The sequence below is a fragment of the Syngnathus typhle genome, linkage group LG17, assembly GCF_033458585.1.
Source record: "Syngnathus typhle isolate RoL2023-S1 ecotype Sweden linkage group LG17, RoL_Styp_1.0, whole genome shotgun sequence".
NCBI classification, from domain to species: Eukaryota; Metazoa; Chordata; class Actinopteri; order Syngnathiformes; family Syngnathidae; genus Syngnathus; species Syngnathus typhle.
Genome location: NC_083754.1, coordinates 3,406,008 through 3,428,280, shown reverse-complemented (window position 1 = coordinate 3,428,280; position 22,273 = coordinate 3,406,008). Strand labels below are relative to the sequence as shown.

General features: G+C 42.1%; 6 protein-coding genes and 1 non-coding gene across 9 annotated transcripts; 4 read left to right on the top strand and 3 right to left on the bottom strand.

Annotated features, from left to right (window-relative positions):
- The first annotated feature begins 3 nt into the window (after window positions 1-3).
- On the top strand, window positions 4-935 carry ndufa6 (NADH:ubiquinone oxidoreductase subunit A6). The gene is made up of 3 exons (XM_061302350.1): window positions 4-172; window positions 530-645; window positions 729-935. The coding sequence occupies exons 1-3, from the start codon at window positions 34-36 to the stop codon at window positions 858-860; spliced, it is 387 nt and encodes a 128-aa protein (XP_061158334.1). The 5' UTR covers window positions 4-33; the 3' UTR covers window positions 861-935.
- Window positions 936-2,041: 1,106 nt separating this feature from the next.
- fam234b (family with sequence similarity 234 member B) lies at window positions 2,042-6,779 on the bottom strand. Its single transcript, XM_061302344.1, has 13 exons — window positions 6,728-6,779; window positions 5,352-5,861; window positions 5,164-5,277; window positions 4,913-5,080; window positions 4,663-4,778; window positions 4,301-4,451; window positions 4,073-4,217; window positions 3,761-3,955; window positions 3,608-3,686; window positions 3,370-3,537; window positions 3,076-3,196; window positions 2,747-2,973; window positions 2,042-2,598 (listed from the first exon to the last, which is right to left on the bottom strand). The coding sequence occupies exons 1-12, from the start codon at window positions 6,762-6,764 to the stop codon at window positions 2,747-2,749; spliced, it is 2,031 nt and encodes a 676-aa protein (XP_061158328.1). The 5' UTR covers window positions 6,765-6,779; the 3' UTR covers window positions 2,042-2,598.
- poldip3 (polymerase (DNA-directed), delta interacting protein 3) lies at window positions 5,682-11,684 on the top strand. Of its 3 annotated transcripts, none has more exons than XM_061302347.1 (13): window positions 5,682-5,821; window positions 6,735-6,923; window positions 7,682-7,726; window positions 7,932-8,008; window positions 8,672-8,772; window positions 8,953-9,380; window positions 9,464-9,508; window positions 9,597-9,674; window positions 9,762-9,980; window positions 10,093-10,170; window positions 10,283-10,412; window positions 10,570-10,636; window positions 10,758-11,684. In XM_061302347.1, the coding sequence occupies exons 4-13, from the start codon at window positions 7,941-7,943 to the stop codon at window positions 10,969-10,971; spliced, it is 1,428 nt and encodes a 475-aa protein (XP_061158331.1). In that variant the 5' UTR covers window positions 5,682-5,821; window positions 6,735-6,923; window positions 7,682-7,726; window positions 7,932-7,940; the 3' UTR covers window positions 10,972-11,684. The 3 variants fall into 3 exon arrangements, with proteins under 3 accessions (XP_061158331.1, XP_061158330.1, XP_061158329.1); XM_061302346.1 differs by having other exon boundaries at window positions 7,682-7,730; XM_061302345.1 differs by having other exon boundaries at window positions 6,735-7,730.
- On the bottom strand, window positions 7,291-7,444 carry LOC133171035 (U12 minor spliceosomal RNA). Its single transcript, XR_009718660.1, has one exon. It is a non-coding gene; the product is annotated as a U12 minor spliceosomal RNA (small nuclear RNA).
- A 1,720-nt stretch (window positions 11,685-13,404) lies between the features above and the next one.
- Window positions 13,405-15,118, top strand: rrp7a (ribosomal RNA processing 7 homolog A). Its single transcript, XM_061303485.1, has 7 exons — window positions 13,405-13,565; window positions 13,773-13,915; window positions 14,033-14,158; window positions 14,234-14,357; window positions 14,444-14,541; window positions 14,614-14,821; window positions 14,904-15,118. The coding sequence occupies exons 1-7, from the start codon at window positions 13,457-13,459 to the stop codon at window positions 14,987-14,989; spliced, it is 894 nt and encodes a 297-aa protein (XP_061159469.1). The 5' UTR covers window positions 13,405-13,456; the 3' UTR covers window positions 14,990-15,118.
- On the bottom strand, window positions 15,113-17,853 carry LOC133170504 (zona pellucida sperm-binding protein 4-like). Its single transcript, XM_061303482.1, has 12 exons — window positions 17,434-17,853; window positions 17,235-17,356; window positions 17,057-17,177; window positions 16,860-16,994; window positions 16,616-16,788; window positions 16,447-16,526; window positions 16,253-16,386; window positions 16,007-16,190; window positions 15,807-15,945; window positions 15,664-15,733; window positions 15,432-15,566; window positions 15,113-15,337 (listed from the first exon to the last, which is right to left on the bottom strand). Exons 1-12 carry the CDS (start codon window positions 17,624-17,626, stop codon window positions 15,180-15,182), a joined length of 1,644 nt encoding a protein of 547 aa, XP_061159466.1. The 5' UTR covers window positions 17,627-17,853; the 3' UTR covers window positions 15,113-15,179.
- Window positions 17,854-18,557: 704 nt separating this feature from the next.
- Window positions 18,558-22,226, top strand: wbp2nl (WBP2 N-terminal like). The gene is made up of 8 exons (XM_061303484.1): window positions 18,558-18,718; window positions 19,656-19,764; window positions 19,878-20,016; window positions 20,110-20,202; window positions 20,290-20,502; window positions 20,679-20,792; window positions 21,075-21,157; window positions 21,245-22,226. Exons 1-8 carry the CDS (start codon window positions 18,588-18,590, stop codon window positions 21,299-21,301), a joined length of 939 nt encoding a protein of 312 aa, XP_061159468.1. The 5' UTR covers window positions 18,558-18,587; the 3' UTR covers window positions 21,302-22,226.
- The last annotated feature ends 47 nt before the right edge of the window (window positions 22,227-22,273 follow it).

Sequence of the window (22,273 nt, the reverse complement as noted above, 5' to 3'; positions counted from 1 at the left end):
TAAGTAACACCGGAAATCTCAACAGCAGCAGTCATGGCGTCCACTGCTGCGACCCGGACTGCGGCTGGTGCAGCCAAAGTTGTTAAGCCCATTTTTAGCAGAGATTTGGACGAAGCGAAACGCAGAGTCCGGGAGCTGTACCGAGCCTGGTACCGAGAAGTCCCTAACACAGGTATGTCGTTTCTGGACTGTCCCGTTTTAAAGGGTTTAGGTGTCAAGGTCGTGTCTGTCAGCTAGCATTTCGCCGCTAAAGCAGCAAATAAACAATTCTCGTTGAAGGCATATATAATTAGGTTGTTTTAAAAATGTTATCACTACATTGTCTGCGTATCAACACGCTTTCTACGTCGGTTTTTCTAAAATGGAGACTGGAAGAGTCACAAGCATCCACAGTACTGTAACATTTCAGTTAGACTTGGGCCATGTTGGCACTGCATTCAATGCATAATAACGATCATATTAATATTTAATATGTGCAAAGTGCGGATGAAGATGCTGCTGTATCATAGTTTTGCATTTGTTTCAACAGTGACGACGTTTCAGCTGGATATCAACACGCAACAGGGCCGAGACAAAGTGAGGGAGATGTTCGACAAAAACAAGCATGTCACTGACCCCCGTCTGATTGACATGTTGGTCATTAAGGTAACTTATAGAGGTTTATTTCATTCCATGCTGGATAGGCCACACTTTAGTTGTTCCCTTTCTGCATTTAATGTCACTTGCAGGGAAAAATGGAACTCCAGGAGACTATCCACGTATGGAAACAGAAGACACATATAATGCGTTATTTCCACGAGTCTGAGGAACCACGCGCCACTGATTTCTTGTCCAAATTTTACCGTGCTAACGAACCCTGAACTCATCCTCACCTTAGACCCCCTTGTCTACTGTGACAGGAGATCCATTTACTGTAAATACAAATGTAACATTCACACGTGCGTGTTTGTGTCTGTTAATAATGATCAAGGTTTTCCGAATTAGCTATCAAAGGGGCCATTAAAGAGAAATATTCTAATTTTAAATTCTTATCCCAAAAGCTAAGAGCGGTCACCCATTTGTTTTGTAATATTGTTTGTCATGTGTACTTTATAATAGAAATTGTTTTTTATGAAAATGCAAATACTGAAGAGTCACACTTGTACTGTTACTTAAAACAAAAATAGAGCACATTATCAAAAACTTTACTACTGCATGCAAAGACAAAAACCACAAGGACATTTTCAGGCTCAATGACAGTTAAAAAACAAAACAAAAAATCCTGACAGGGGGAGTGGAATTCTCAGGTAACTGGTCCCCAGTAGATGTGTCAAAATGAAATCTGAGAGAAAAAGGAAAAAACATTACAGTGAATTATGTGGAAATATTTTATATGTATTCAGTCACTTCAGAAAGGTTGGGAAACATTGTTTCGGTTATGCTATTTACGGGTTGTAATTGAACGCAGCATTTACCTGGCTCCAATGTGTTGTTCTTGATTGGCTCGTCGACACGCTCAGTCGTCGTCATCATCGTCCTCAGGGACGAAGATGTCGTGTTCCTCCAGAAGCTCAGCGAAGTTCTTGCTGATTCGAGTCCCCACATACAAGAAGGGAACCACTACCGCCGCAATCCGCCAAAGTCCGAAGGGGGTCTGCTTCCCGGTGTCCCACACCCCGCCATAGAAATGAATTGGTTATTTAACGTTAGTCGACATGGAAGGGGAGAAATGTTTCCCCATTCAATGGTGAAACATCCAGTACCAGAAGTGAGGCTACACGCGGTATAAACACTCACCTTCTTCGGCTTGGGTAAAATGGCTCCGGAAGAGGAGCACACGGCCGTTCGACACGCTGTCACAGTCTTTGCCGGCGAGGCGAAGACGTTTCTGACAGCCGAGACCCGGCCAAGTCGACAAAGAGCCGACGCCATGATAAGCAGCGTTTGGATGCGACACGGCAGCAATGCGGAACCACGTTGAGGAGCTGGTGAGGGAACAGCGCCACCCAGTGGTAATTTATAGGCACAACAAACACCCGTATTTTGACTTTTAAAAAACCCATCCCAGTTGCACAAAGAATTTATTTTCTCATTTTTAATACAGGAAGTTGCAGCTTACAATAAGATATTGTACTCATGAGCAGCCAAGTGAGAACAAAAAAATAGAAACAGTATAAGACAATACATCAACTTAATAAATACTGTACAGCAATCAATTTTTTACACATAGCAACGTGAAAATTACCACATGATCATTTGAGGAGATTGTAAAGATTCGATCTGAGATCATGTAACACTGACCATTAAAAAGATTTAAAAACGAATTACTGCATTTACACTTCCTTTCATTAAAACAAAGCGCCGTGATCAAGTCAGCAATTAGGCATTCAACAAAACATTTGTAAAATTCCATTCAAATAAATACACAAGTATTTAAGGAAACAAATTATAAATAACATGACTAAAAATGAGAAATACTTCACATTCAATTAACAGAAGAGAAATGAAGTTCCAATTAATTAGCCAAGCTGTAAATAGCTTCAAATGAATCCCTTCTTAGTGCAGTTAACCAGTTGTACCCTTTCTTGTGTCCCAGCATGGTAGAAAAGCAGCATGTTACTAAAAACAATAATATTCATGAGCACTGGTGCATATTGTATAAACTACCATCATTACATTATTTGCACGGTGATACTGTACATACTCATCATAAAACAGGTCAAATAAAACAGTTAATGACTTGTGATAATAAACAACTTTCCCTTACCTAATATTTGAAGAACAGGTGTCTGTAAAACTTGTCAAGCTCAGATGTGTCAAGTTTACCAGTGACCCCAGTCTCCAAGCTCTCGCCTAATGTGACCACCCGTCCTTTGGCGATGGCCGCACGGAGTCGAATGCTCTTCACTATCCGAGCGGCGGGCTCCGAGTCGGGCGCCGGCCGTGGGGATACGGTGATGTAGGATGCATCTTTCTGCCGCTTTTCGTAGCTCACTGGCAGAAAAAAATGAAAGGTAAATAAATCATACCATGTACACCATTTTGAGAAGCTTTAGTATGACAGCAAAGACTGAGTCGACTACTTTGGACTTCTACCTGCGGCAGCCACTGCAGTATCGGTGGTCGTCGCCAACTGCATCAGGATTGTGGGATAGGCGGGGTGCAACAGGAAGAGCTTTCGGATGACTGGTTCTGCTGCCGTAACACCCGGGGCCACCTGTGTGCAAAGTTATAAACACTAAATATCCCATTTATGATCATTATATCAAAGATAACATTATTATTATTGGATTGCGCCGGTGTGCCCGATGTTGACATTGTGTTTATAGTAGTTATTTAAATCTACTTGGATTGTTGCCATCTCAAAGCTTGTTCTCTTGGCAGACTCACAGTTGCCTTGGTGATATTCTTCTGTGCAGTGATTGGCTCGCTGGCCCAGAAGACAAAAGCTGATAGGCCAGTGGAAGTGGAGACCGCTGCCGTTTCCAAAACAAGACGGGGGCACACGAACTGTGCCGTCCAGAGAGGACGGCCATTTGCCCCGTCAATCACCTGCGCCTGTCATTCAAGAAATCAGGTAAACAAACATGCAGGATTAAATCATTAAAAAAAATAATAATTACATTACCTTCATTATGCCATTTGCCGAGTGCTGAAAGAAAAGATCGAGGATTCCGTCATCATTAAAGTGTCCAGGAGTTGGTTGGCTGTAACGCACAAAGACATAATTTAAGGTGACGTCACAAATTTGAGACTACAAATAAATTATTTTCCATTGTACCTGTGTATGGGGGCGGAATTAAAGGTCCACTGTTTGCGCGCATCCCTCTGTCTCAGCACCGAGATCTTGCTAAAGCCATACACCAACACCCAGTCGCTCTTACTGGAATTCAAGTTGGAAAGCGTGTCCAGGTTGTTGTGGTAAGTGCCAAAACCGGCCACCAGGGGCAGCAAGAACTCCACACGCTCAGATCCTCTACAAAGAAAAACACAAATGAATTTTTATTTAAATGTGTGGCTTCTGAGATTGTCCCCTAAATCTCTTATGGAGGCTTTCTGCTATGTCAAGCTGTGTGTTGTTGCTAAGGCCAACCTGAAGATGTGTATGAAGGAGGAGGAGGAATTTGTTTTCTTCAATCCCTCCCAGCCAGGATCCTTCTGTCTTAGTGTGGGAGTCAGCGGTAACTTGCTGGTTGCACGGATGTAAATATCCCGCAGTGAGATGGCCACGACATTACCTAGGAAAACAGATGCAGATGTTCTGGTACATCTACAACTTCTGTCAAGTTCTATTCTTGTTGCACAAGTATTCTTTATTTACCTAGGCCAAACAAGATGTAAGGTGCCCCTTGTTGAGTCTCATGCAGAAGAGGGCCAATCAGTTTCCCTTGTCCGGTGAGGTTGAATGACACAGACTGTCCGAGTGTCGCTCCAGTCAGCCCAGAAATTAAAGTCAGGGAGAGATCCAGAGCCTGAAAGTGAAAAGAGCAAAATTATTCATGCGTTTCCAAATAACTGGAGGAATTCACTGTGCATGCAACAACAGTTATTATTTATTATTATTATATATTATATAATTATATTATATATTTTTGCTCTGTAGATATCATTGGCCACCCCCCCAAGGAAAAAAAAATCCTAGCTCCAGTGTGGAAAGGAAGTCAAGTGGAAAATGGCTGCCACCTCGTTGGCAGGCAGGGTGGCTATCAGTAGATCCGGAACGGAATCTCCTTGGACATCTGGGAGTAACACAGCTTGGGATTCAATGTTCCTCAGCAGCGTGGACCACAAGTTCTTCCCTGTGAAGTCAAAGGAATCTCTTACATTGGCCTTTATACATAACGGCTTTGAGATGCTGAGATAAGTAAGCAAAGAAGAACGTGGAGTTATCGTTCTTTGTATCTACAATAACTCTTCAGGCAAGGTCTCTCACCTGTGGTTCCATTCACAGCCATGATGATAGACTTCCCAATGAGGAGACATACAGGTAATGGTTTCGTGTTGAGCTGCAGACCACACTGAATATACATGACTGGCTCCCACATGACTTTCCTCCACAGGAGCTGTCCATTAGCACCGGACAGGACCACGGCGCTGTAAACTGGTAGCACGACAGGACGAGTCATTCCAGTTGAGGGGACAAGTACACCATAAGAGGTCAAAGCCTTTCAGGGTTCAACCTACTTTTGTTCCCTTGTGTGGGATGCGTGTCATTGGTCCACTCGGTGACACTGAGCAGCACGTCATCCACGGAATCGCCGTCGACATCCCATACGGCCAGCGCAGGTGGAGTTACACCTAAATGGAAGAAAAGATCATACATAAGTTGTCAATTTGTTTTTTCTCCTGGACAGTAACTATTGTTCCGTTACCTCCAGCATCTCCAAGTGCTCGCTCCCATTGTGGCCTCTTTGCTAATGCTCCTTTCTGACAAGGAATCAGGAATGCACAAAGAAGCACGAGAAGCATGGCGCAAACTAGAGGCACCAGAAAAAAGGAGGCCCGCACAGCATTCTTCCTCTTCAGCCTCTTGGCTTCCTCATCCGTCCCGTGAATCCTCAGTCCAGATCCCCCAAGCTGCTCCCTGTCCTCCCTTGACGGGCTCCAGTACTGCCCTCCTTTCACATCGTCCCTGCCCTGCTGGGATTTGTTGGGGAGTCGCTCTCTCCAGTCGTCCCCATCCTCCTGCGGCGAATCTCCGGCCACCACAAGTCGCCCGGATCGACTTCCCCGCAGCTTTGTGGAGCCGCCGGCGCCATGGAATGAGTCTCGGCCCAGACCGTTGCGGGGATAGTTGAGTACCAGGTCATCATCTTCGCTCTCGTCCTCGCTGTCTGCTTGGGTGAGTGGGTCGTACTCTCCCAGCTCCGAGCCCTTTTTTCCTTCACACGCACACAAAATTATATTGTCCAAAATAAAACTCGTCAACTCGTGTCAAAGGTTACCACACTTGAAACGATCCTTGCACCATTAAATATGTAACTTTGTCAAAAGGCCGCCAAATACTCTTAAACGTTACAAATCGCAATGTGAAGTGTTAAACATTACACACAAATAAAGTGCAGTGAATTCAATTGCGGTTTTAATTTACTGTGAAAAATAAACATCAACATTTTAACATGCAAATTTAATTCATTGTAAAAAAAAAGAAGGAACAAACATGAATCACTTTTAAACATACAATGTTAATTATCAAAATAACAATTGCCTCAAATTGTATTTAAGCTCCTAATAGTAAATTAGCATGACGTATTTTAGCATGTTATCCTTTGCACATTGTTGCACAATACATTCGTTTTTATTTTGTTTCTTTGTTTATGTAGCGCTATAAATCAGAAGAAAAATCTGCAGGGATAAACTGTTACTCTGTAATAACGTCAGTAATTTTTCTTTTTTAAAATATATCTGTTATAGGAACCTTGACGGTAACTGATCAATAGGACAATGGGGTCTTGGGGGGGTTACTAGCTAGCGGACTGCTAGCAGGTAGCAGAAATGCTTACAAAGCAAAATTAGCGAGCACTTCCATAAATCTATACATGCGTACGATGTATGACATTTAAAAAAGAAAAAGAAAAACACGTCCGGATACGTTCAAGAGGCGACAGGAGAATGCAAATTAAGTGACACGTCAAAAAAACGGATTTGCATGCGACAGATTCCCCGGTGTTTTGGGCAATGATGTAGATCATATATAACAATATACGTCACTACTTTGTATGTTGATATCATGCTATTTGCATCTTACCGGGTAGTTTTAGGGCACGGGACAAGGCTGCTGCCATTTCTCTTGGAGCGGATCTGCAGCACGGCGGTGATGAGCTGCTGGAGCCTGGAGCAAGGGACCGCACCACCCCCGCTGCGTTTGGAGCTGTGCATGCCGAGTTGCATCATGGGAGTTGGAGTTCATCGTCGACATGATTTTTCAAGACATTGGAAGTGAGGTGTGTTTATAATGGACAAACGCTACACTCCGTTGATGTTATTTTATAACAACACTCTCCTTAAGTAATGGCCTAAAAGACTAGTTAGTCATGATCCAGATTCTTATTCAATTATATTCGTAAATAATTTAAATTTAGGGGTAGAAATGAACAATCTTTCTGACTAAAGATGTAGCCAATTTCAGCGGAGGTAGTCATCAGCAGAGTAATAAATAGTGTGTCGTAGATTTATTACATTATTATATATCGTTTTTATCATTATCATAGTTTAGGAGTACAGAATGGTATATTGATTGTATGCTTTAAATTTGAGTTTCCAGGGTATGTTTTATATGTTAGAAGATTTTCTTTAACCGTGTGGGGGAGCAGGGAAGATCCATGTCCTGCGAGGCATCAAGCAAAGTAGGCAAGTCACCTCAACGGGCGGACCTTTCCCCTTTCAAAAATTCATCTCGCAAATTGTACGAGGACACGGGCGTCACCCCGCGTCGTTATTTTCCTTACTCATCAGTTTAAGGCATAACCAATAGATGGTCGTCAGCTTGTGTATATACACAGTGACTATATATGTACAGTCAAAGTTGTAAGAATGGCAACATAGCTTACTGAATTAAACTGTTCAGAAAATATTTTTTAATATGTAATGTTAAATATAACAGTCGATATCATTATTGGTTTTAATCACAGCATCTTTACAGTTATTTATGTTATTAGTGTCGCCAGTTTATGCGAAATTAATGCTTGTGATATGCGCAAAGGCTCATGGGGAACAGGACTGACCCACGATTCAAGAACAACCGATTGTAGGTATGGTTTTTGTATTACTTAATTTTGTGAACTAGTTTTTACTACTTGTATCTATTCAAAATGGGTGTTGGTTTTTATTTGGCCTATATTCGATAGACGTTTTACTACAAGAATATACTAGAGTTCATTTAACATAAAAACCTTTAAGAACCAACAAGCTTTCCGTAACGTTGTTAATCGCGCATGCGCGGTTGATTGCAGATTGGCAAAATGGCGGACGTGTCTTTGGATGAAGTGATACGACAACGCGGAATAAACGTTAAGGTGCCGGTTAAACGGTAAAGGACTGCTAATTTACTTTATGTGTGGTTGATGTTTGGTAGTTTTTGATACTTTTCTGGCACTAAAACCGTTATCAGGGAACCGAGGCTTATTCAGGAACTTGCTGGCTAATCGTGAACTAGTGATAGCTTGCTCATGCTCTTACAGCGAGCGCTTGTCGAGTGCTAATATACGTGCATTAGCATTAGCTTGATGTTAGGCCATTCACGTTGGAATCATTTAGTTTGGAATGCAATTCGTTTACTTATCACCCAATTCACAATAAATGTTTGTAATGGTGTCCGTTAAAATGTGTCAAGTATATACATTGTTTTGATGGCGTGTATAGTAACGTTTTGTCGTGCGCCTGTTATTTTTGCACACTGGCTAATTTTAGCAGCTACGTACTTTTTAGATAGTAGCATGTGGTCTAGCCGTGACAATTCAGATTTACTTAATCGATTCAAGGTATTACTTATGATAATATACCAATGGATTCGTTACATTAAGTAATGATTACTCAATACGGAGCTACACTAGTAGTAACGCCACTGACCGACTACCAAGGGTTGACCACCGAGCTTAGTCTTACTAGTTACCCTTGTTCTGTGTGATTTGAGTAATAATCCAAAGGCAATTTGCAGCATTGCTAACCTATTGTATCGCATCATCTATCCCAGAACAATGTTTGGACGGGGTGCAGGAGGGGTTGGCCGGACTTTTGATGCCCGTCAAAGGATTGGCGTGACTGATGCTCGGCAACGACTAGGAGGAGGACCGGGTAAGAGTGTTACAGTAGCATTCATTCATTCATTCATTCATTCATTCATTCATTCATTCATTCATTTTCCAAATTGCTCACCCTCATTACATAAAGATGGTACAGTCCTGTATGTGTGTGTGTGAATCCTCTTCTACACGCGATTTATTAACGTCACGTGTTTTGTCCATATTTTGTCAGGATTTCCATTGAAAGATGCCAGAGAAAAGCTGGTTCAGAAAGATGCTCGCTTTAAAATCCGTGGCAGAGGTGGAGCGACAGCAGGAGTGCAGGATGCCCGTCAGATGATCAACTCGCGCAAACAGCAGCAGAATGTGTTCACTGTGCCTGTACAGGCCATCCAAAAGACAGCGGCGACACACCAACTGCAGAGCCACACACTCGTGCCACAGATGAAGATCCAAGCCAACAACCACTTTGCAGGTGTGAACACAAGGCTGTTTGGCCCAAACGTGCACGGACTGAGTGGGAGGGATGGCGCCATCGGCCATCTTAACAAGGGAATGACAGATGCTCGTGATAGGTTGAGCCTTAAGAGGAGCATGAGTAGTGGGCCGCAAACCCTGGCATCTGCTCTACTGCCTCTAAAAATAACCAAGACCATCCAGGTGAGCGGAAAGCCTTTCTGTATTGCGGATTTTCTTTTTTTAAACCAGTAAACTAAAATTCATTGTCCAATCTCATTTTACAGCAGCGCCCAGTTGGAGTTCTTGGTGGAATGCGTCTTCACTCACAGGTATTACAAAAATTACATTTTCAGTTTCCAATGGTCTCATTTTTACCACGTTAGTGTAAAAAAAATAACTTTAATTTGTGTCCTGCAGCCGGACTCAAATGATCACGATGGCCCTCCAAATAAACAAATCAAAATTACTACTTCCAACAATTTGCTACAGTCACGGGTAAGAGTATGTCTTGCGTCAATACAGACGTATTTCCTTATTACATCTCGCACCTATTTCAACTTTTTCATTGTGATCATTTCACAGGATGGCCCAGTTGGCTCCCCATTTTCCATGTCAGCCCCAATAACCAAGGTGGTTAAAAATGATGCTTACTCAGCCCCTCGCCCTCCTGTCCCCATTGCCCCCACCCGGCCCACCGCTAGTACAACAACCCCTCGGCCTCCCGCTGCAGCCTTGAAGCCTGTTTCGAGGACTCTCCAGCACAGCCCGGCTCAACACAGCTCAGCGCCTCCACCCCCTCAGGTAAACACTTGTAACCAGTTAATAGACAATATGTCGGGTTACAGAATTTTTATACAGGAAAGCAAGACTTCCTGCCATAGTTGTGACCGGTTTAATGACATCTTTTTTTCAGCCTATTTTCAGCCCTTTGGAAGGAACCAAAATAACAGTGAATAACTTACATCCCCGAGTCAGTGAGGAAGACATCGTGGTAAGTAAATCCAAGGCTACATTTAGACACATGGTTCAAAAGAGACTTTCCACCCTTCGTATCGAAATCATAGCTACCGACCCCTAAACAAAACACATTGATTTGTTTACAGGAGCTGTTCTGCGTGTGCGGTGCCTTGAAGCGAGCACGCCTGGTGAAGGTAGGCGTCGCTGAAGTAGTGTTTGTCCGCAAAGAGGATGCTGTTAGCGCGTATAGAAAGTACAACAACCGCTGCCTGGACGGTGAGTGCTCCGAACAAACAACGCCATCAATGCGTGAAGATTTTCTGAATGAATTAAACGTGATGATATTTAGGGACTGTGTGGTTTACATTTGCTGTATTCAGGAAAGCAAGCATTTCCATTCACGCCTTTCTTTGTCCTCCTTGTTCACACACAGGTCAGCCCATGAAGTGTAATATTCACATTCAGGGAAATGTCATCACTTCTGATCAGCCCATTCTCTTGTAAGCGAGCTTTATGAAATTCTTTAACAGTGGTGAATGTTACTATGACTAACTCGAATTTTACTATTGCTGGGTAAGTTAGGAAAGTTGACATGAAATTATTCGCCTGTTTTTTCCCCAGGCGACTGAGTGACACCCCGGGCGCTGGCAGTGTGGCCAAGAAAGATGGTCTCCCTCCCGCCTTGTCTCGTTCTGCAAGCCAGAGAACGTCCCAGCCAACTCCTGAGGTGGACCCCCAGACAATCCTGAAAGCTCTCTTTAAGTCCACTGCGCAGTCCTCCTCAACCACCGAGCCCCCCAGCTCACAGGCCACTGCCTTCCGCATCAAAATATAGGTTGTCGCCCAAACCTGTTTCTGAACATATTGATGCATTCTCAGTGGGGTTCATCTGGACAGCAAGACACACACCACATGTAGAAAAGCAATTTGACACATTCAACACTCAGAACTACTCAGTTGTATTCAGCATCCTGTATTTTATCGGTCTGCTGGTAGTCCCTGTTCTGCTAAGATGGAATAGTTGGACAAGTGAATTTTCCCCAAAGCCAACTAATTTGGTGTGTGGTGTAATATTAAAAATTAGCACCAATTTGCTTACTTCACCCATACCCATTCATGATTCCTATAACAGTATTGTTTTTGAGCTGTACCTGTGTGCTCAGTTCATTCAGTTTCAGTTCACAAGAGAAAATAGACAATAATCCAAACTCATGTTATTACACGGGACGCATAGGTTGCCTTCCTTGCTGTATGTATACCTGATAAAAGGAGTCTTTTACACGGTTAAATAAAAAATAACCAGCGTGGTGGTCCAATTCCAAAGTTTACTTTGTACGTAAACTAGTTTCACCCAGTCAGATTTTGTTGTTGTTGTTGATTGTGTGACATTCATCATTTTGATGATTGGCTTTAATTTTTTGTTCCCTCCCGTAGTACACATATTTTGTACTGTAAATCACTTTGAATTTTTTGATTTGCCAGTTAGAAAAATATTAGAGAACTCATAAACTGTCCTATAATGTCATTAAAGAGCTAGCTTTGTAAAAAGGTTGTCCAAGACTTGTTTTTCTTTCCTGAGAAATTATTTGCCTATTTGAGCTGGTCACGTTAGATCAGTGCTTCTCAATTATTTTCTGTTACGCCCCCCCCTAGCAAGAAGAAAACTATTCGCGCCCCCCCTCCCCACCGTGACTATCCTAACTTGTCTTGTAAGTCGTAAAACGTTGCACTGTCGCAAACGTGACAGAAGTAACAATGAGAGCGCCACTGCCCCCTGCTGTAGTAAACGCGCAATTACACTTTATTCTAGTACTGCCAAAAAAAAAGCCTGTTCCCCAGGGTCACACGCGCCCCCCCAGGAATAGCACCGCGCCCCCCAAGGGGGGCGCGCCCCACTATTTGAGAAGCACTGGCCTAGGTGACTGATTCACAATTTGGTTTTGTCTGATATCAGAGATTAAATAAAGAAAACCAACTGGCTGATTGATTTGTTTTAATTGAGAGGGAAAAAAAACAGCAAAAGCATTTCACTAGCTGACCAGGAGATGGCGACAGCGTGGCATCTGAAGACCATGGATTGTTTGTTCTGCTATAGCCTAGGTGACTGATTCAAAATCTGGTTTTGTCTGATATCAGATATTAAATAAAGAAAGCTGGCTGATTGATTTGTTTTAATTGAGAGGGAAAAGAAAACAGCAAAAGCATTTCACTAGCTGACCAGGAGATGGCGACAGCGTGGCATCTGAAGACCATGGATTGTTTGTTCTGCTATAGCCTAGGTGACTGATTCACAATTTGGTTTTATCTGATAATAGATATTAAATAAAGAAAACCAACTGGCTAATTGATTTGTTTTAATTGAGAGAAAAAAAAACATCAGCAAAAGCATTTCACTAACTGACCAGGAGATGGCGACAGCGCGGCATCTGAAGACCATGGATCGTTCTGCTATGCCGGTTTAAAAAAAAAAAAAAAAAAAAAAAACGTAATTAGCTAGGGGTCAAAGGTCAAAGTTTACGGTTCAAAGTTCACCCAGGGGTCAAAGGTCGGTTCAAAGTTCACGGGGTCATGTGCACATTTTCAATTTTTAACTAGAGTTGAAAGTTCAGGGTTCAAAGGTCACCCAGGGGTCACCACGGGGTCACCACGGGGTCACCGCGGGGCCACGGGGTCACCACGGGGTCACCGCGGGGTCACCGCGGGTTCAAAGTTCAGGGTTCACTTTTTTTTTTTTTTTTTTTTTAGGTTAACCTTTATTTAAACCAGTGCTTCTCAATTATTTTCTGTTACGCCCCCCCCCTGGCAAGAAGAAAACTATTCGCGCCCCCCCTCCCCACCGTGACTATCCTAACTTGTCTTGTAAGTCGTAAAATGTTGCTTGTCGCAAACGTGACAGAAGTAACAATGAGAGCGCCACTGCCCCCTGCTGTAGTAAACGCGCAATTACACTTTATTCTAGTACTGCCAAAAAAAAAGCCTGTTCCCCAGGGTCACACGCGCCCCCCCAGGAATAGCACCGCGCGCCCCACTATTTGAGAAGCACTGCGTTAGATTATGTTGATTGTATTTCATAATAAAATTGAGTGAGGAAACGCATTTCCCCTTCAAATTAAAATACACGACGGACGTCATTGTGACATGTTGGTTTTACTTCCGGTTTGAAGGGTCACAATAGTGATGTGCATTCCAGTTATTTTACGTGAACTGACTCTTTAGAACCAGTTTGTTCAAAAGATTCGTTCAAACGAATTGTAATATGAACTGAAAAAAGAACTAAACACTGCAGGAAGTGAGTCGTTCACTGAGAAGAGTCGTTCTTTATGAACAAATCGTTCACTCACGAGCAAATACTAGGTCACAACAAGATGGCACCCTCCGGACGCAGCCATGCCAACGGCAAGGCTTGTGTTATTCCTGGAGGATTTGCAGGTATTTAAACAGTACTTGTGTTGTATAACTTGTAGATTTCCTTAAATTGCCAACGGAAGAACGCATATTTGTCATTTCATTAATACATTTATAGCTCAATAAAGTTATTTTTACTCAAACCTGGCGGGCCTATCCGCGGCTAGGGGTAACGCTGTAGATTTACGTTTAGTCGCTTATAATATGCCTTTCTCTTTTTTTTTTTTGCAGTGTTGCCCTTGAAGTTTAAAGCAGACATGAAATCTGAACACAAATTGTACGTGAAGGAGCACAAAGTTCGGTCAGAGACAGGTTCCCACCGACCACTCGACAGGACGTTGTTTGTCCTCAACATACCGCCATATTGCTCCGAGGTACAATAACAACCATTATTCAATGAGAACTCCTTGAGTTTAAAAGTAGATATGTGTGTGCGCAATTTAAATGACCTAAAAACATTGGTGTTGTGTTTTTTTTTTTTGGTCACTCAGAAAGTCGTCAATGAATTGTTCTCACAATTTGGCTCTGTTAAATCCGTGGAGTTGGGTGATCACCCGGGCGCATTCCGCCAATCTGAACCGAAACTGTCCAAATTCTTCAAACCGGCTGAAAAACAGGTAGAGTAACAGTTTTTTTTTGTCATTTCTGTTCTGCAATGCCATTCTTCTCATGCCTTTCCTCTCTGCATTCAGAGTTTCAAAGTTGGTTACATCGTGTTCAAAAGTCCCTCCAGTATTGCAGCAGCTAAGTCGCATCCCTACAATGTGCCTTTGGTGGTCTGCTCAACAGGGCGTACAGTTAAGACTGGTATACAAAGTGAGTCAAGTTTCCACATTAATAACACCACAATGAGTGTTTTGTTGTGCTTTAAATTCAGTTTGACTTGTGTATGGCTTTCCCAGAATGGATCCAACAGTGCAAAGATTCCATCGTTCCGCCGCACATCCTTCAAAATGTAGTCGATGAGTTCATGAAGAATTTTGACAAGACGAAAGAAGAGGTACGTTGGATTAGCTTTGAATGTTTCAAGCGCATTGCATGGTCTTGATGTATTTGTTTTCATTTGGACCAGGAAGCGGAGCGCCTGAAGGAGGAGGAGGAGAAACAAAAAGAGGATGAGGAGGGCTGGGTGAAAGTCAGCAGGGGGCAAAAGGGTAGTAAAGCGCGTCCCCACAGTGAGGCGGCCAACAAAAGGACCTTGCAGAAGGAAATGAGGAAGAAGAAGAGGAAGGAGCTCTTGAACTTCTACTCTTGGCAGCATAAAAACACACAGAAAGAACGTAAGTGTCCATTATTCCTCAGTCTGGGAGAATTTTTTTTGTCTGTTCTGAAAATAAGGCATGTTGATGTTTTTGGTTTCAGATATTGCTGAACTCAGGAAAAAGTTCGAAGAGGACAAACAAAGAATAGCGCTCTTCAGGGCTCAAAGAAAGTTCAGACCATATTAAAGCATCTGACTTGTATATAATTTACTTGAGCTTCGTCATGTATAACTTGTCATAGGTTCATGCCATAAAGGAAAGTTTTGATTTGTAATGTAGCTACTAATTTCTCCAAATAAACTGATACTAAATGCTGATGGGTGTAATGTAACCGTAGAAAACGGGACTATTTCCTGAGGGCTACGTGAAATGTTTATTATGAGATCACATCTTCAACCTGAGCATCAGAAACTTGTGTTGCCCTTTGTTTGGGACACTTCCTGTTGCTTAGACACGATATCACCACCACCGCCAGCAGCAGCAGCGTTGTCATCGCCCCCATGCCAGCAAGAACATATACCGTGTCAGTACACACTGAGGAAGAGACAGCATCGTAAACCATCAACGATTCAAATCTTCTTGACCAGTTGAAATCTTCTTGACCAGTTGAGACATGAGCTGGACTTACCACTGTTCTGCTGAACACACGGACCGCTCGTAATTTTTGTGCTATTTTGACGCAGTAGCAAAGGGCCCAAAGAGACCAGCTGGGTGGGATGCATTTCAGATGAAGCCTCTCTTCTGAGTCTCTCACCTTCAGATGCTGTGAGGGGGGGGGGGGTAAGAACATTTTAGTTTGACCCTTAAGCCCTTCTCGCTCCCCCAGTCTTTGAACCCCAACAATAATATACAGTACTCACAAACGATGGCACAGCGTTGTGTACAGTCCACATCCTGTGTGCAAATTTCCACCCAACAATAGAAGTATATCTGAGGAGAAAAAAAAAAGACCCAAAAGGGAGTCAGGAAGCTGTTAGGTCCCCCCCCCCGCACCCCAACTTACTTCTTCAACACTCAGCTGGCCTTTTTTAAAGAAGGCAAAAGTCTTGACGTCAAATCTTCGGACTTGGGAACGAGAATGCGTTTTACCCTGGTTGTCCACAGGGACTGAACCTCTGGACTCATCCAGGTGGTTAGGACATCTATCCAGGCGGAGAAGATTAGGCTAGCAGCTCCAATTTGCCAATTCTGTTCATTCCTTACCCATCATAAAGAAGCGTCCACACAGAGTGTCGAGATGACGGGTAGGCGAAGCAATCCCTTACGTGCAGGGAAAGTGTGCTGTCTGGCGTCGGTTGCGCAATAGAGATTTCCACGTAGACAGCTTCACGGAGTGGCAACGCCAGTGGAAGCTGGTCCTCGGGAATGAAACATGTGAAGGACGCATCTAGATGAACAAAAGGCTTTGTTGAGTTTCAACGCTAAAAGGGAGTCTTTGCGTTTTATTACCTGTGGCAATTCTCATCTGCACGTTGATGGTTCCCAGACCAACCACAGGTGGCGGGTTGGTCACCTTGTTGAAGGAATGCAGATACACTGCACTCTTTGCCACCGATGCTTCATATTCACAATCAACTTGGAGACTTGGAAAAAAATAAATGGGTCAGGCTTGAGTAAAAACGCAATTGTGTGATATGAATTACTTGAATGATGATTGGTTTGTCCTCCTAGGCTCGGGCAGCTCCTCCACCTCTAACTCATAGACGACAACATCTCCGTTGACCTAAAGGCAGGTGGAGTAGCAGAATAATTACAGTAAGTTATGTCATTGAGTTTTGATTGACAGGTTTAGTATCAAGGAATCCGTACGACCTTTGCTTTAACCCCGCAATCCATGACGTGAATCTTAAAGACGGAAGCGTGTGGGGTGGCGATCACTGGGATGCATTGTGGCTGATTCTTAACTCGGAGTCTTCTTGGGCGCATGGGCAGATCCATCGCGGTGGCTTCCACAGCAAACACAAAATGTCCATCCAGAGAGCAGGCTGGAAGAATTGCCCAAATAAAAAAAAAAAACATTTGGTTCTTTATACACACACAATTTGTAAAAACTCACAATTGAGTCTATAGTAGCACGTTGCATCTGCAGAATTGTAGCAGCATCCATAATCGGCGCAGGAATCTGGAGACACTCTTTGGTGTCCACATTTCACTTGGAGGTCTTTGTGGATCGCACACTCTCCATGGAATTCTGGAACAGATGGTTTTTAAGACACCTGTTGTTTGGAACAGTTATCTCTCAAGGTAACGCACTTTTTGGGGGGAGTGGGGGACTCCCCTTGGGTCTCCTTGTCAGAGGGCAGCTGATGTTTACATTGAACAGTCGATCATCTCCTCTCAGCTGCACTTGCAGCGGGATGACCACTTTGTTATCCTGAGGGTTCACGTTGAATATCATTTTGTGAATTGAACTATTCAAATGTTCTTTTACCTTCAGTTGAGCGTAGCAGCTGTCGTACGTGCTGATGAAAATGAGGCTCTGGTTGTGTCTGGCCATTTTGACCCCACACAAGCTTTCAGACTTGGGCACTGTGAATGTTGCCCCCGTCTTGTCTGACATAAGAGCAAAGCGATCAGAACTTTTAAGTGAGTATATCGTAATAGTTCTCAATTTGACGGTGCAGTCTCACCTTTTACGCGAATATTATCGATGACCTGCGAGCCAAATACAGCTTTAATTCCCCTCTGAGAACAGCTGACTCTGGGCAAGGCAAGACTTTGCCTCCGAGTTGGCGTTGAGCCCTTTTCGATACACAGATGGAGTTGAATGTTGAAGGTCAAAACAATGGAAATCAAATAAAATGTTACAAAATGACTATTCATCTCTGTGTAGTGTTAATACTTAGTCTTTCATTAGCATTGCCCACATCTAACTAGGTGGATCGCTAGTTGAAGTAGACAGGTAGGTATCATGTGACTATCCAATTAGGTCTAATTGGTTAGAAGCTGGAACCCGAGCAACCCTTCGTCAAAGGATTAATGACTCAAATCGGAGGCAATATTAAAATTATTGTTAAAAACGACCATGTATTTGATGAATATTTTGTCAGGAAAATATTTCATGAAAATAAAACATTTACAAACACATCTACATTCTTTTGAATTTGATCAATTAGTTATATATATATATATAAGGGGAAGGGGGAAGTCATGGCCAGTGTGTATAGATCAGCTGACATTTCTTTATAAATAAATATATATATATATATATATATATATATATATATATATATATATATATATATATATATATATATATATATATATATATATATATATATATATATATATATATATATATATATATATATATATATATATATATATATATATATATATATTCTAATTTTTCTAATATTTCATGAAAATAAAACATTTACAAACACATCTACATTCTTTTGAATTTGACCAATTAGTTATATATATACATATATATATAGATATAGATATATATAAAGTATATAGAATTAATAATTTACATTTAAAAAATAAACAATTATTCAAACTATTAATCTAATCTTAAATTGTTATTTACAATAATGTAACAATTTAGAGTTAATTTCAATAAACTATTTTTAAATAACTACATTTAAAACATCATTGCACAAAAACTACTGTACGTATTTGCACAATCTTCTGTTCATTTTATAATCAAAATGAAATTTTTATTGCAGCCTTCAGGTTTAAGCAAGAACGTTTCAGAGACTCAGAAGCGCTTACCTTTATTTTGATTTTACAGGAAGTGACGTATGCCCAGGTGGTGTCGTGGCGTAACTCGTGACGTATGTGGCGTTTCTTGTCAGTGGAGCGCAAACAAACTCCACCAAACACCAGCGAGCGCAACAGCTACACGACCATGGCGTTAAATAGGAATCACTCCCAAAATGGCGGAGTGATGATCAACAATGGAGAAAGGTATGATAAACTTCCTTTTTTCATTTTTTTGCCATTGCGATTTGACGGAAAAATTAGCCTTGTTGGCTTGTTTAGTTTGTAATCAACATCAGCATCGTGGCCTAGTTTAGCTTTAGCACAACTAAGCTGACGCAGCTGTGCCGCTGGCTGTTTTCCACGTGATGTTTTAAAAATGTTTTTAAAAACAGATTTGCCAAATTCGCGTACTATAGTGACGGTTCCGCTGTAGTTTAGCTCATTAAAGAATGGCGCGCTATAAGCTAACTTTCAAAACAGGAAGCCAGTATGTTGACATTATCGTGTCTTGTCGGCCACTCTACTGGCTATAATCGAATATATCATAATTTTTAGATATTAATTTCGGAATGTGAGTAATATTTGTAGTCTTAAATGACGTAGAATTTAATTCCATCATACTTAGAGTTGTCTTTGAAAAGCTTTGGCTAAACAGTGGCAAATATTATAATATGAAGATAAATAAGTAAGTTACGATACATATCGAGTTCTAACATGACCTACAAGTTTAAATTGTTTCATAATTAAGCTATGTTAATAAATCTAGACAGAAATTATTTGAACAGCCATTAATCTGTTCCAGCCCCTCCCCAAAACACAGTTGTTTTGTAACACGTTTTCACTAACAACAAATGGCCCCACATTAAAATATAAATAGAAAGACATAATCTGGTTTTATAAAGTGAAGTTACAATATATCTGCCTTTAAGGGGCGTGGCCTAGTGAGTGGCATTAGGAGCAGGAGTCAAGTTGTGTTTCATTATATATAAAAAACGTTTTTGGACGTCTTCGGAAAAGTAGAAAAATACACCAGATTCAAAACAGGAATTGTCTGGTTCAGAATTTGTGCGTCTGACTGGCATTTGAAAGCACAAGAGTTGAAAAAAAACTCTGATTTTAATCTTTTTTCCTTCCTCGCCAGTGTATTAAGGGAATGTAAAAATGTGGAGCTGTCGTTCAGCGATGTCAGCAGTAAATCAGACCTTCTTAAGGGGACCAAGAAGGGCACTGTGTACCTCACACCATACAGGGTAATACCGACATTACATGCTATGAGTCATTTGCTGGTACTTTAGCTGTTCTTTCCATTATGTAGTTGACCTTACTCTTATGTTTTTTTTTTTTTAACCGCCCGCTGGCTTAGATGGTGTTTGTGTCCAGTAACACAAAAGATTGCCTGGGTTCTGCCATGTTCCCCTATTATCTGATGAAGGGATGCAGCATCGAGCAGCCCGTGTTTGCTGCCAACTACATTAAAGGGACAGTGTCAGCTGAGCCGGGCGGTAGGTATCCTGTTTTAATTTTAGCGCTTTTTAGAAATAAAAAAAAAAATGCAATTTCTATATCTAAAATATGTTTGACTGTGTAATTACCAGGTGGCTGGGAGGGTCAGGCTCATTTCAAGATGTCATTTCCCAGCGGAGGAGCCATCGAGCTCGGCCAGCATCTCTTCAAACTGGCCACAAATGGTTTCTCCATGACTTTCCGTTCTTGCAGTTACCACAGCTTACGGGTAAAAGCCGTTACAAAACACGTGTTACCACACTGTCTTCCAGCTTCCCGTGGAGCCCCGGCCCAGAATGGTGCTGCGTCATATCATGGCTACCCTTCTCCTGGAATGATGAACGGCTACGGCCCGCCTCCACCTGCCGCTCAAGGCTATCCTTTTGCGCCTGCTCCGCAGCAGAACGGCTTCTACCCGCAGCCGCCGCCGCCTCCTCCCGCTGCTCCTGGCAACATGGGCTACCCTTACCCAGCAGCTGCTCCAGGTGCTGTTTTTTTTTTTTCTCCCAAAATATGACCGATTACAAAAGCAAAAATGTCCTTGGATTCCTTACATTCACTTTTTTGGGGTTGAGGTTTTTGCCTTTGCTGGATTTACAACAGCTGTTTTGCCTCAAGGCATCTCAAGGTCTGTGACCTTATGTGTTGACATGCATTCCAGGAATGTACCCATACCCAACCGGGTCTGACTACATGGCCCCACCTCCCCCGTATCCAGGGCCACCTCCAAACTGGGCTGCGCCCCCGCAAAACTGGACAGCTCCACCACCTCCAGGTTTGAACCCCCACCCCCTCTCTTGAGTTTTCCTCTTCTGCTTCATTGCACCCGTCAGATGTGATCCATCTGGCCCAAAGTGAATCACTTTAAATCAGTCCACCTCGGAAAAAAAAGCAACTCATGATCTCTCATGTGCTGTTATTTCATTCCCCCCCCCTCATTCATCTGCTGAGATATCATGTGTTGGCCATCTGATCTTGCATGAAAGACTAAATCCTCGGGGACTTCACGCTGTGTTTTGGTTCTTTGTCTTCCCTTTATGATTCATGTTTATTTCAGGCCCAGGTAACGCCAAAGCCGCAGAAGCAGCAGGCAATGCGTACTACAATCCCAGCGATCCACACAATGTCTACATGCCCACGGTAACATACTTTTCATCTAGTAATGTGGAAGTAGTCATGTCACTTTATTTTGTTTTAATAGCATTTTATTTTATTTTATTGATAAAGGAGATGCCTCCTCCATATGCACCTTACCCAAACTCTCCTGAAAAGAAAAACAACTGAGGCTCGGGTACGGACACTTCCTCCTTGTCTTCTGGTGGATCCCTGACCACGGTATATGGCATATTACAAAAGACCACATTTAATCGCTTACAATTCCCCCCCTCCCCTCAGTCAAAAAGCCCTCTGTGGCTATTTTGCTTAATATAATAATTGTTGTCATGTTCTAAACAGTAGTGTCTGAAGCTGAAAGGAGGCAGCGGGATGATGAATGTATTTTATTTATTTTTTTAAACGACCGAGCTGTACCACCACACACTTTCTGGGAGTTCCTTCGTGTCGCTTTTAACAACCGAACTTATTATCAGTGTATTTCAGTGGTGTCATTTACAGTGTGTATTTCCTATACTGTTTTTGAATGGAGTGTTTATTCATATACAATAGCAGAAGTGGGTTGAATAGACTTTAGTCATGCGTTGATGGCCGTCAATACTTCCTGATTCATCTTTTGCTAATAGCTTACGTACGATCAGCAACAATTGCATTTTCTAGATAACCTAAATTGCTCCTTTTTTTTTTTGTATCCTTTGAAATGTACATTTTCATACACTAAGTGTGCAATATTCCCGGTTGACAACGGCCGTAGTGGAAAATCAGGGCTCACTCGAGTGACGTTGTTCTCTTGGCCTCTCTTGCATTCATGTATGCAAAGGCAAGCTGAAACCTTCTTTGTAATTAGGCCAGTATGCGGTTACCAGGTTTCATCATTTGGAGAACAGCAGCGTTTTGCCTCCCGTCAAATCTCCTGAGGGCTAACCATTTTTTTTTTGTTGTTGCTGATATTAACAGGTTTTTGCACACCCTTAACAAATATTCTTAGTGTGGATTTGAAATTTGCTTTACTCATATAATGTCTATAAATGAATAATGCTTGGCTGAAAGTTCTTTAACTGAAATCTATTAAATTTGTCATTTATTGATTCTAATATTTCCTTGAGCCTCGGCAGTTATTTTTTCAAGAGAATCACTTTAAAG

Bases quoted from the DNA above. Each gene is read 5' to 3' on its own strand.
- ndufa6 (XM_061302350.1), top strand. From the start codon at position 34: ATGGCGTCCACTGCTGCGACCCGGACTGCGGCTGGTGCAGCCAAAGTT. The intron at 173-529 runs GTATGTCGTTTC...TTGTTTCAACAG, and splicing joins CCGAGAAGTCCCTAACACAG to TGACGACGTTTCAGCTGGAT. The intron at 646-728 runs GTAACTTATAGA...TGTCACTTGCAG, and splicing joins TTGACATGTTGGTCATTAAG to GGAAAAATGGAACTCCAGGA.
- fam234b (XM_061302344.1), bottom strand. From the start codon at position 6,764: ATGGCAGCAGCCTTGTCCCGTGCCCTAAAACTACCCG. The intron at 5,862-6,727 runs GTAAGATGCAAA...GTGCGTGTGAAG, and splicing joins CCGTGCCCTAAAACTACCCG to GAAAAAAGGGCTCGGAGCTG. The intron at 4,452-4,662 runs GTGGCAGCCATT...TTTCACTTTCAG, and splicing joins CCACCCTGCCTGCCAACGAG to GCTCTGGATCTCTCCCTGAC.
- poldip3 (XM_061302347.1), top strand. From the start codon at position 7,941: ATGGCGGACGTGTCTTTGGATGAAGTGATACGACAACGCGGAATAAAC. The intron at 9,381-9,463 runs GTGAGCGGAAAG...CTCATTTTACAG, and splicing joins AAATAACCAAGACCATCCAG to CAGCGCCCAGTTGGAGTTCT. The intron at 9,509-9,596 runs GTATTACAAAAA...TGTGTCCTGCAG, and splicing joins GAATGCGTCTTCACTCACAG to CCGGACTCAAATGATCACGA.
- rrp7a (XM_061303485.1), top strand. From the start codon at position 13,457: ATGAACAAATCGTTCACTCACGAGCAAATACTAGGTCACAACAAGATG. The intron at 13,916-14,032 runs GTACAATAACAA...TTGGTCACTCAG, and splicing joins TACCGCCATATTGCTCCGAG to AAAGTCGTCAATGAATTGTT. The intron at 14,159-14,233 runs GTAGAGTAACAG...CTCTGCATTCAG, and splicing joins TCAAACCGGCTGAAAAACAG to AGTTTCAAAGTTGGTTACAT.
- LOC133170504 (XM_061303482.1), bottom strand. From the start codon at position 17,626: ATGAATAGTCATTTTGTAACATTTTATTTGATTTCCATTGTTTTGACC. The intron at 16,995-17,056 runs GTGCGTTACCTT...CATCTGTTCCAG, and splicing joins TCCCCCACTCCCCCCAAAAA to AATTCCATGGAGAGTGTGCG. The intron at 16,527-16,615 runs GTCGTACGGATT...ACCTGCCTTTAG, and splicing joins ATTGCGGGGTTAAAGCAAAG to GTCAACGGAGATGTTGTCGT.
- wbp2nl (XM_061303484.1), top strand. From the start codon at position 18,588: ATGTGGCGTTTCTTGTCAGTGGAGCGCAAACAAACTCCACCAAACACC. The intron at 18,719-19,655 runs GTATGATAAACT...CTTCCTCGCCAG, and splicing joins ATGATCAACAATGGAGAAAG to TGTATTAAGGGAATGTAAAA. The intron at 19,765-19,877 runs GTAATACCGACA...CCGCTGGCTTAG, and splicing joins TGTACCTCACACCATACAGG to ATGGTGTTTGTGTCCAGTAA.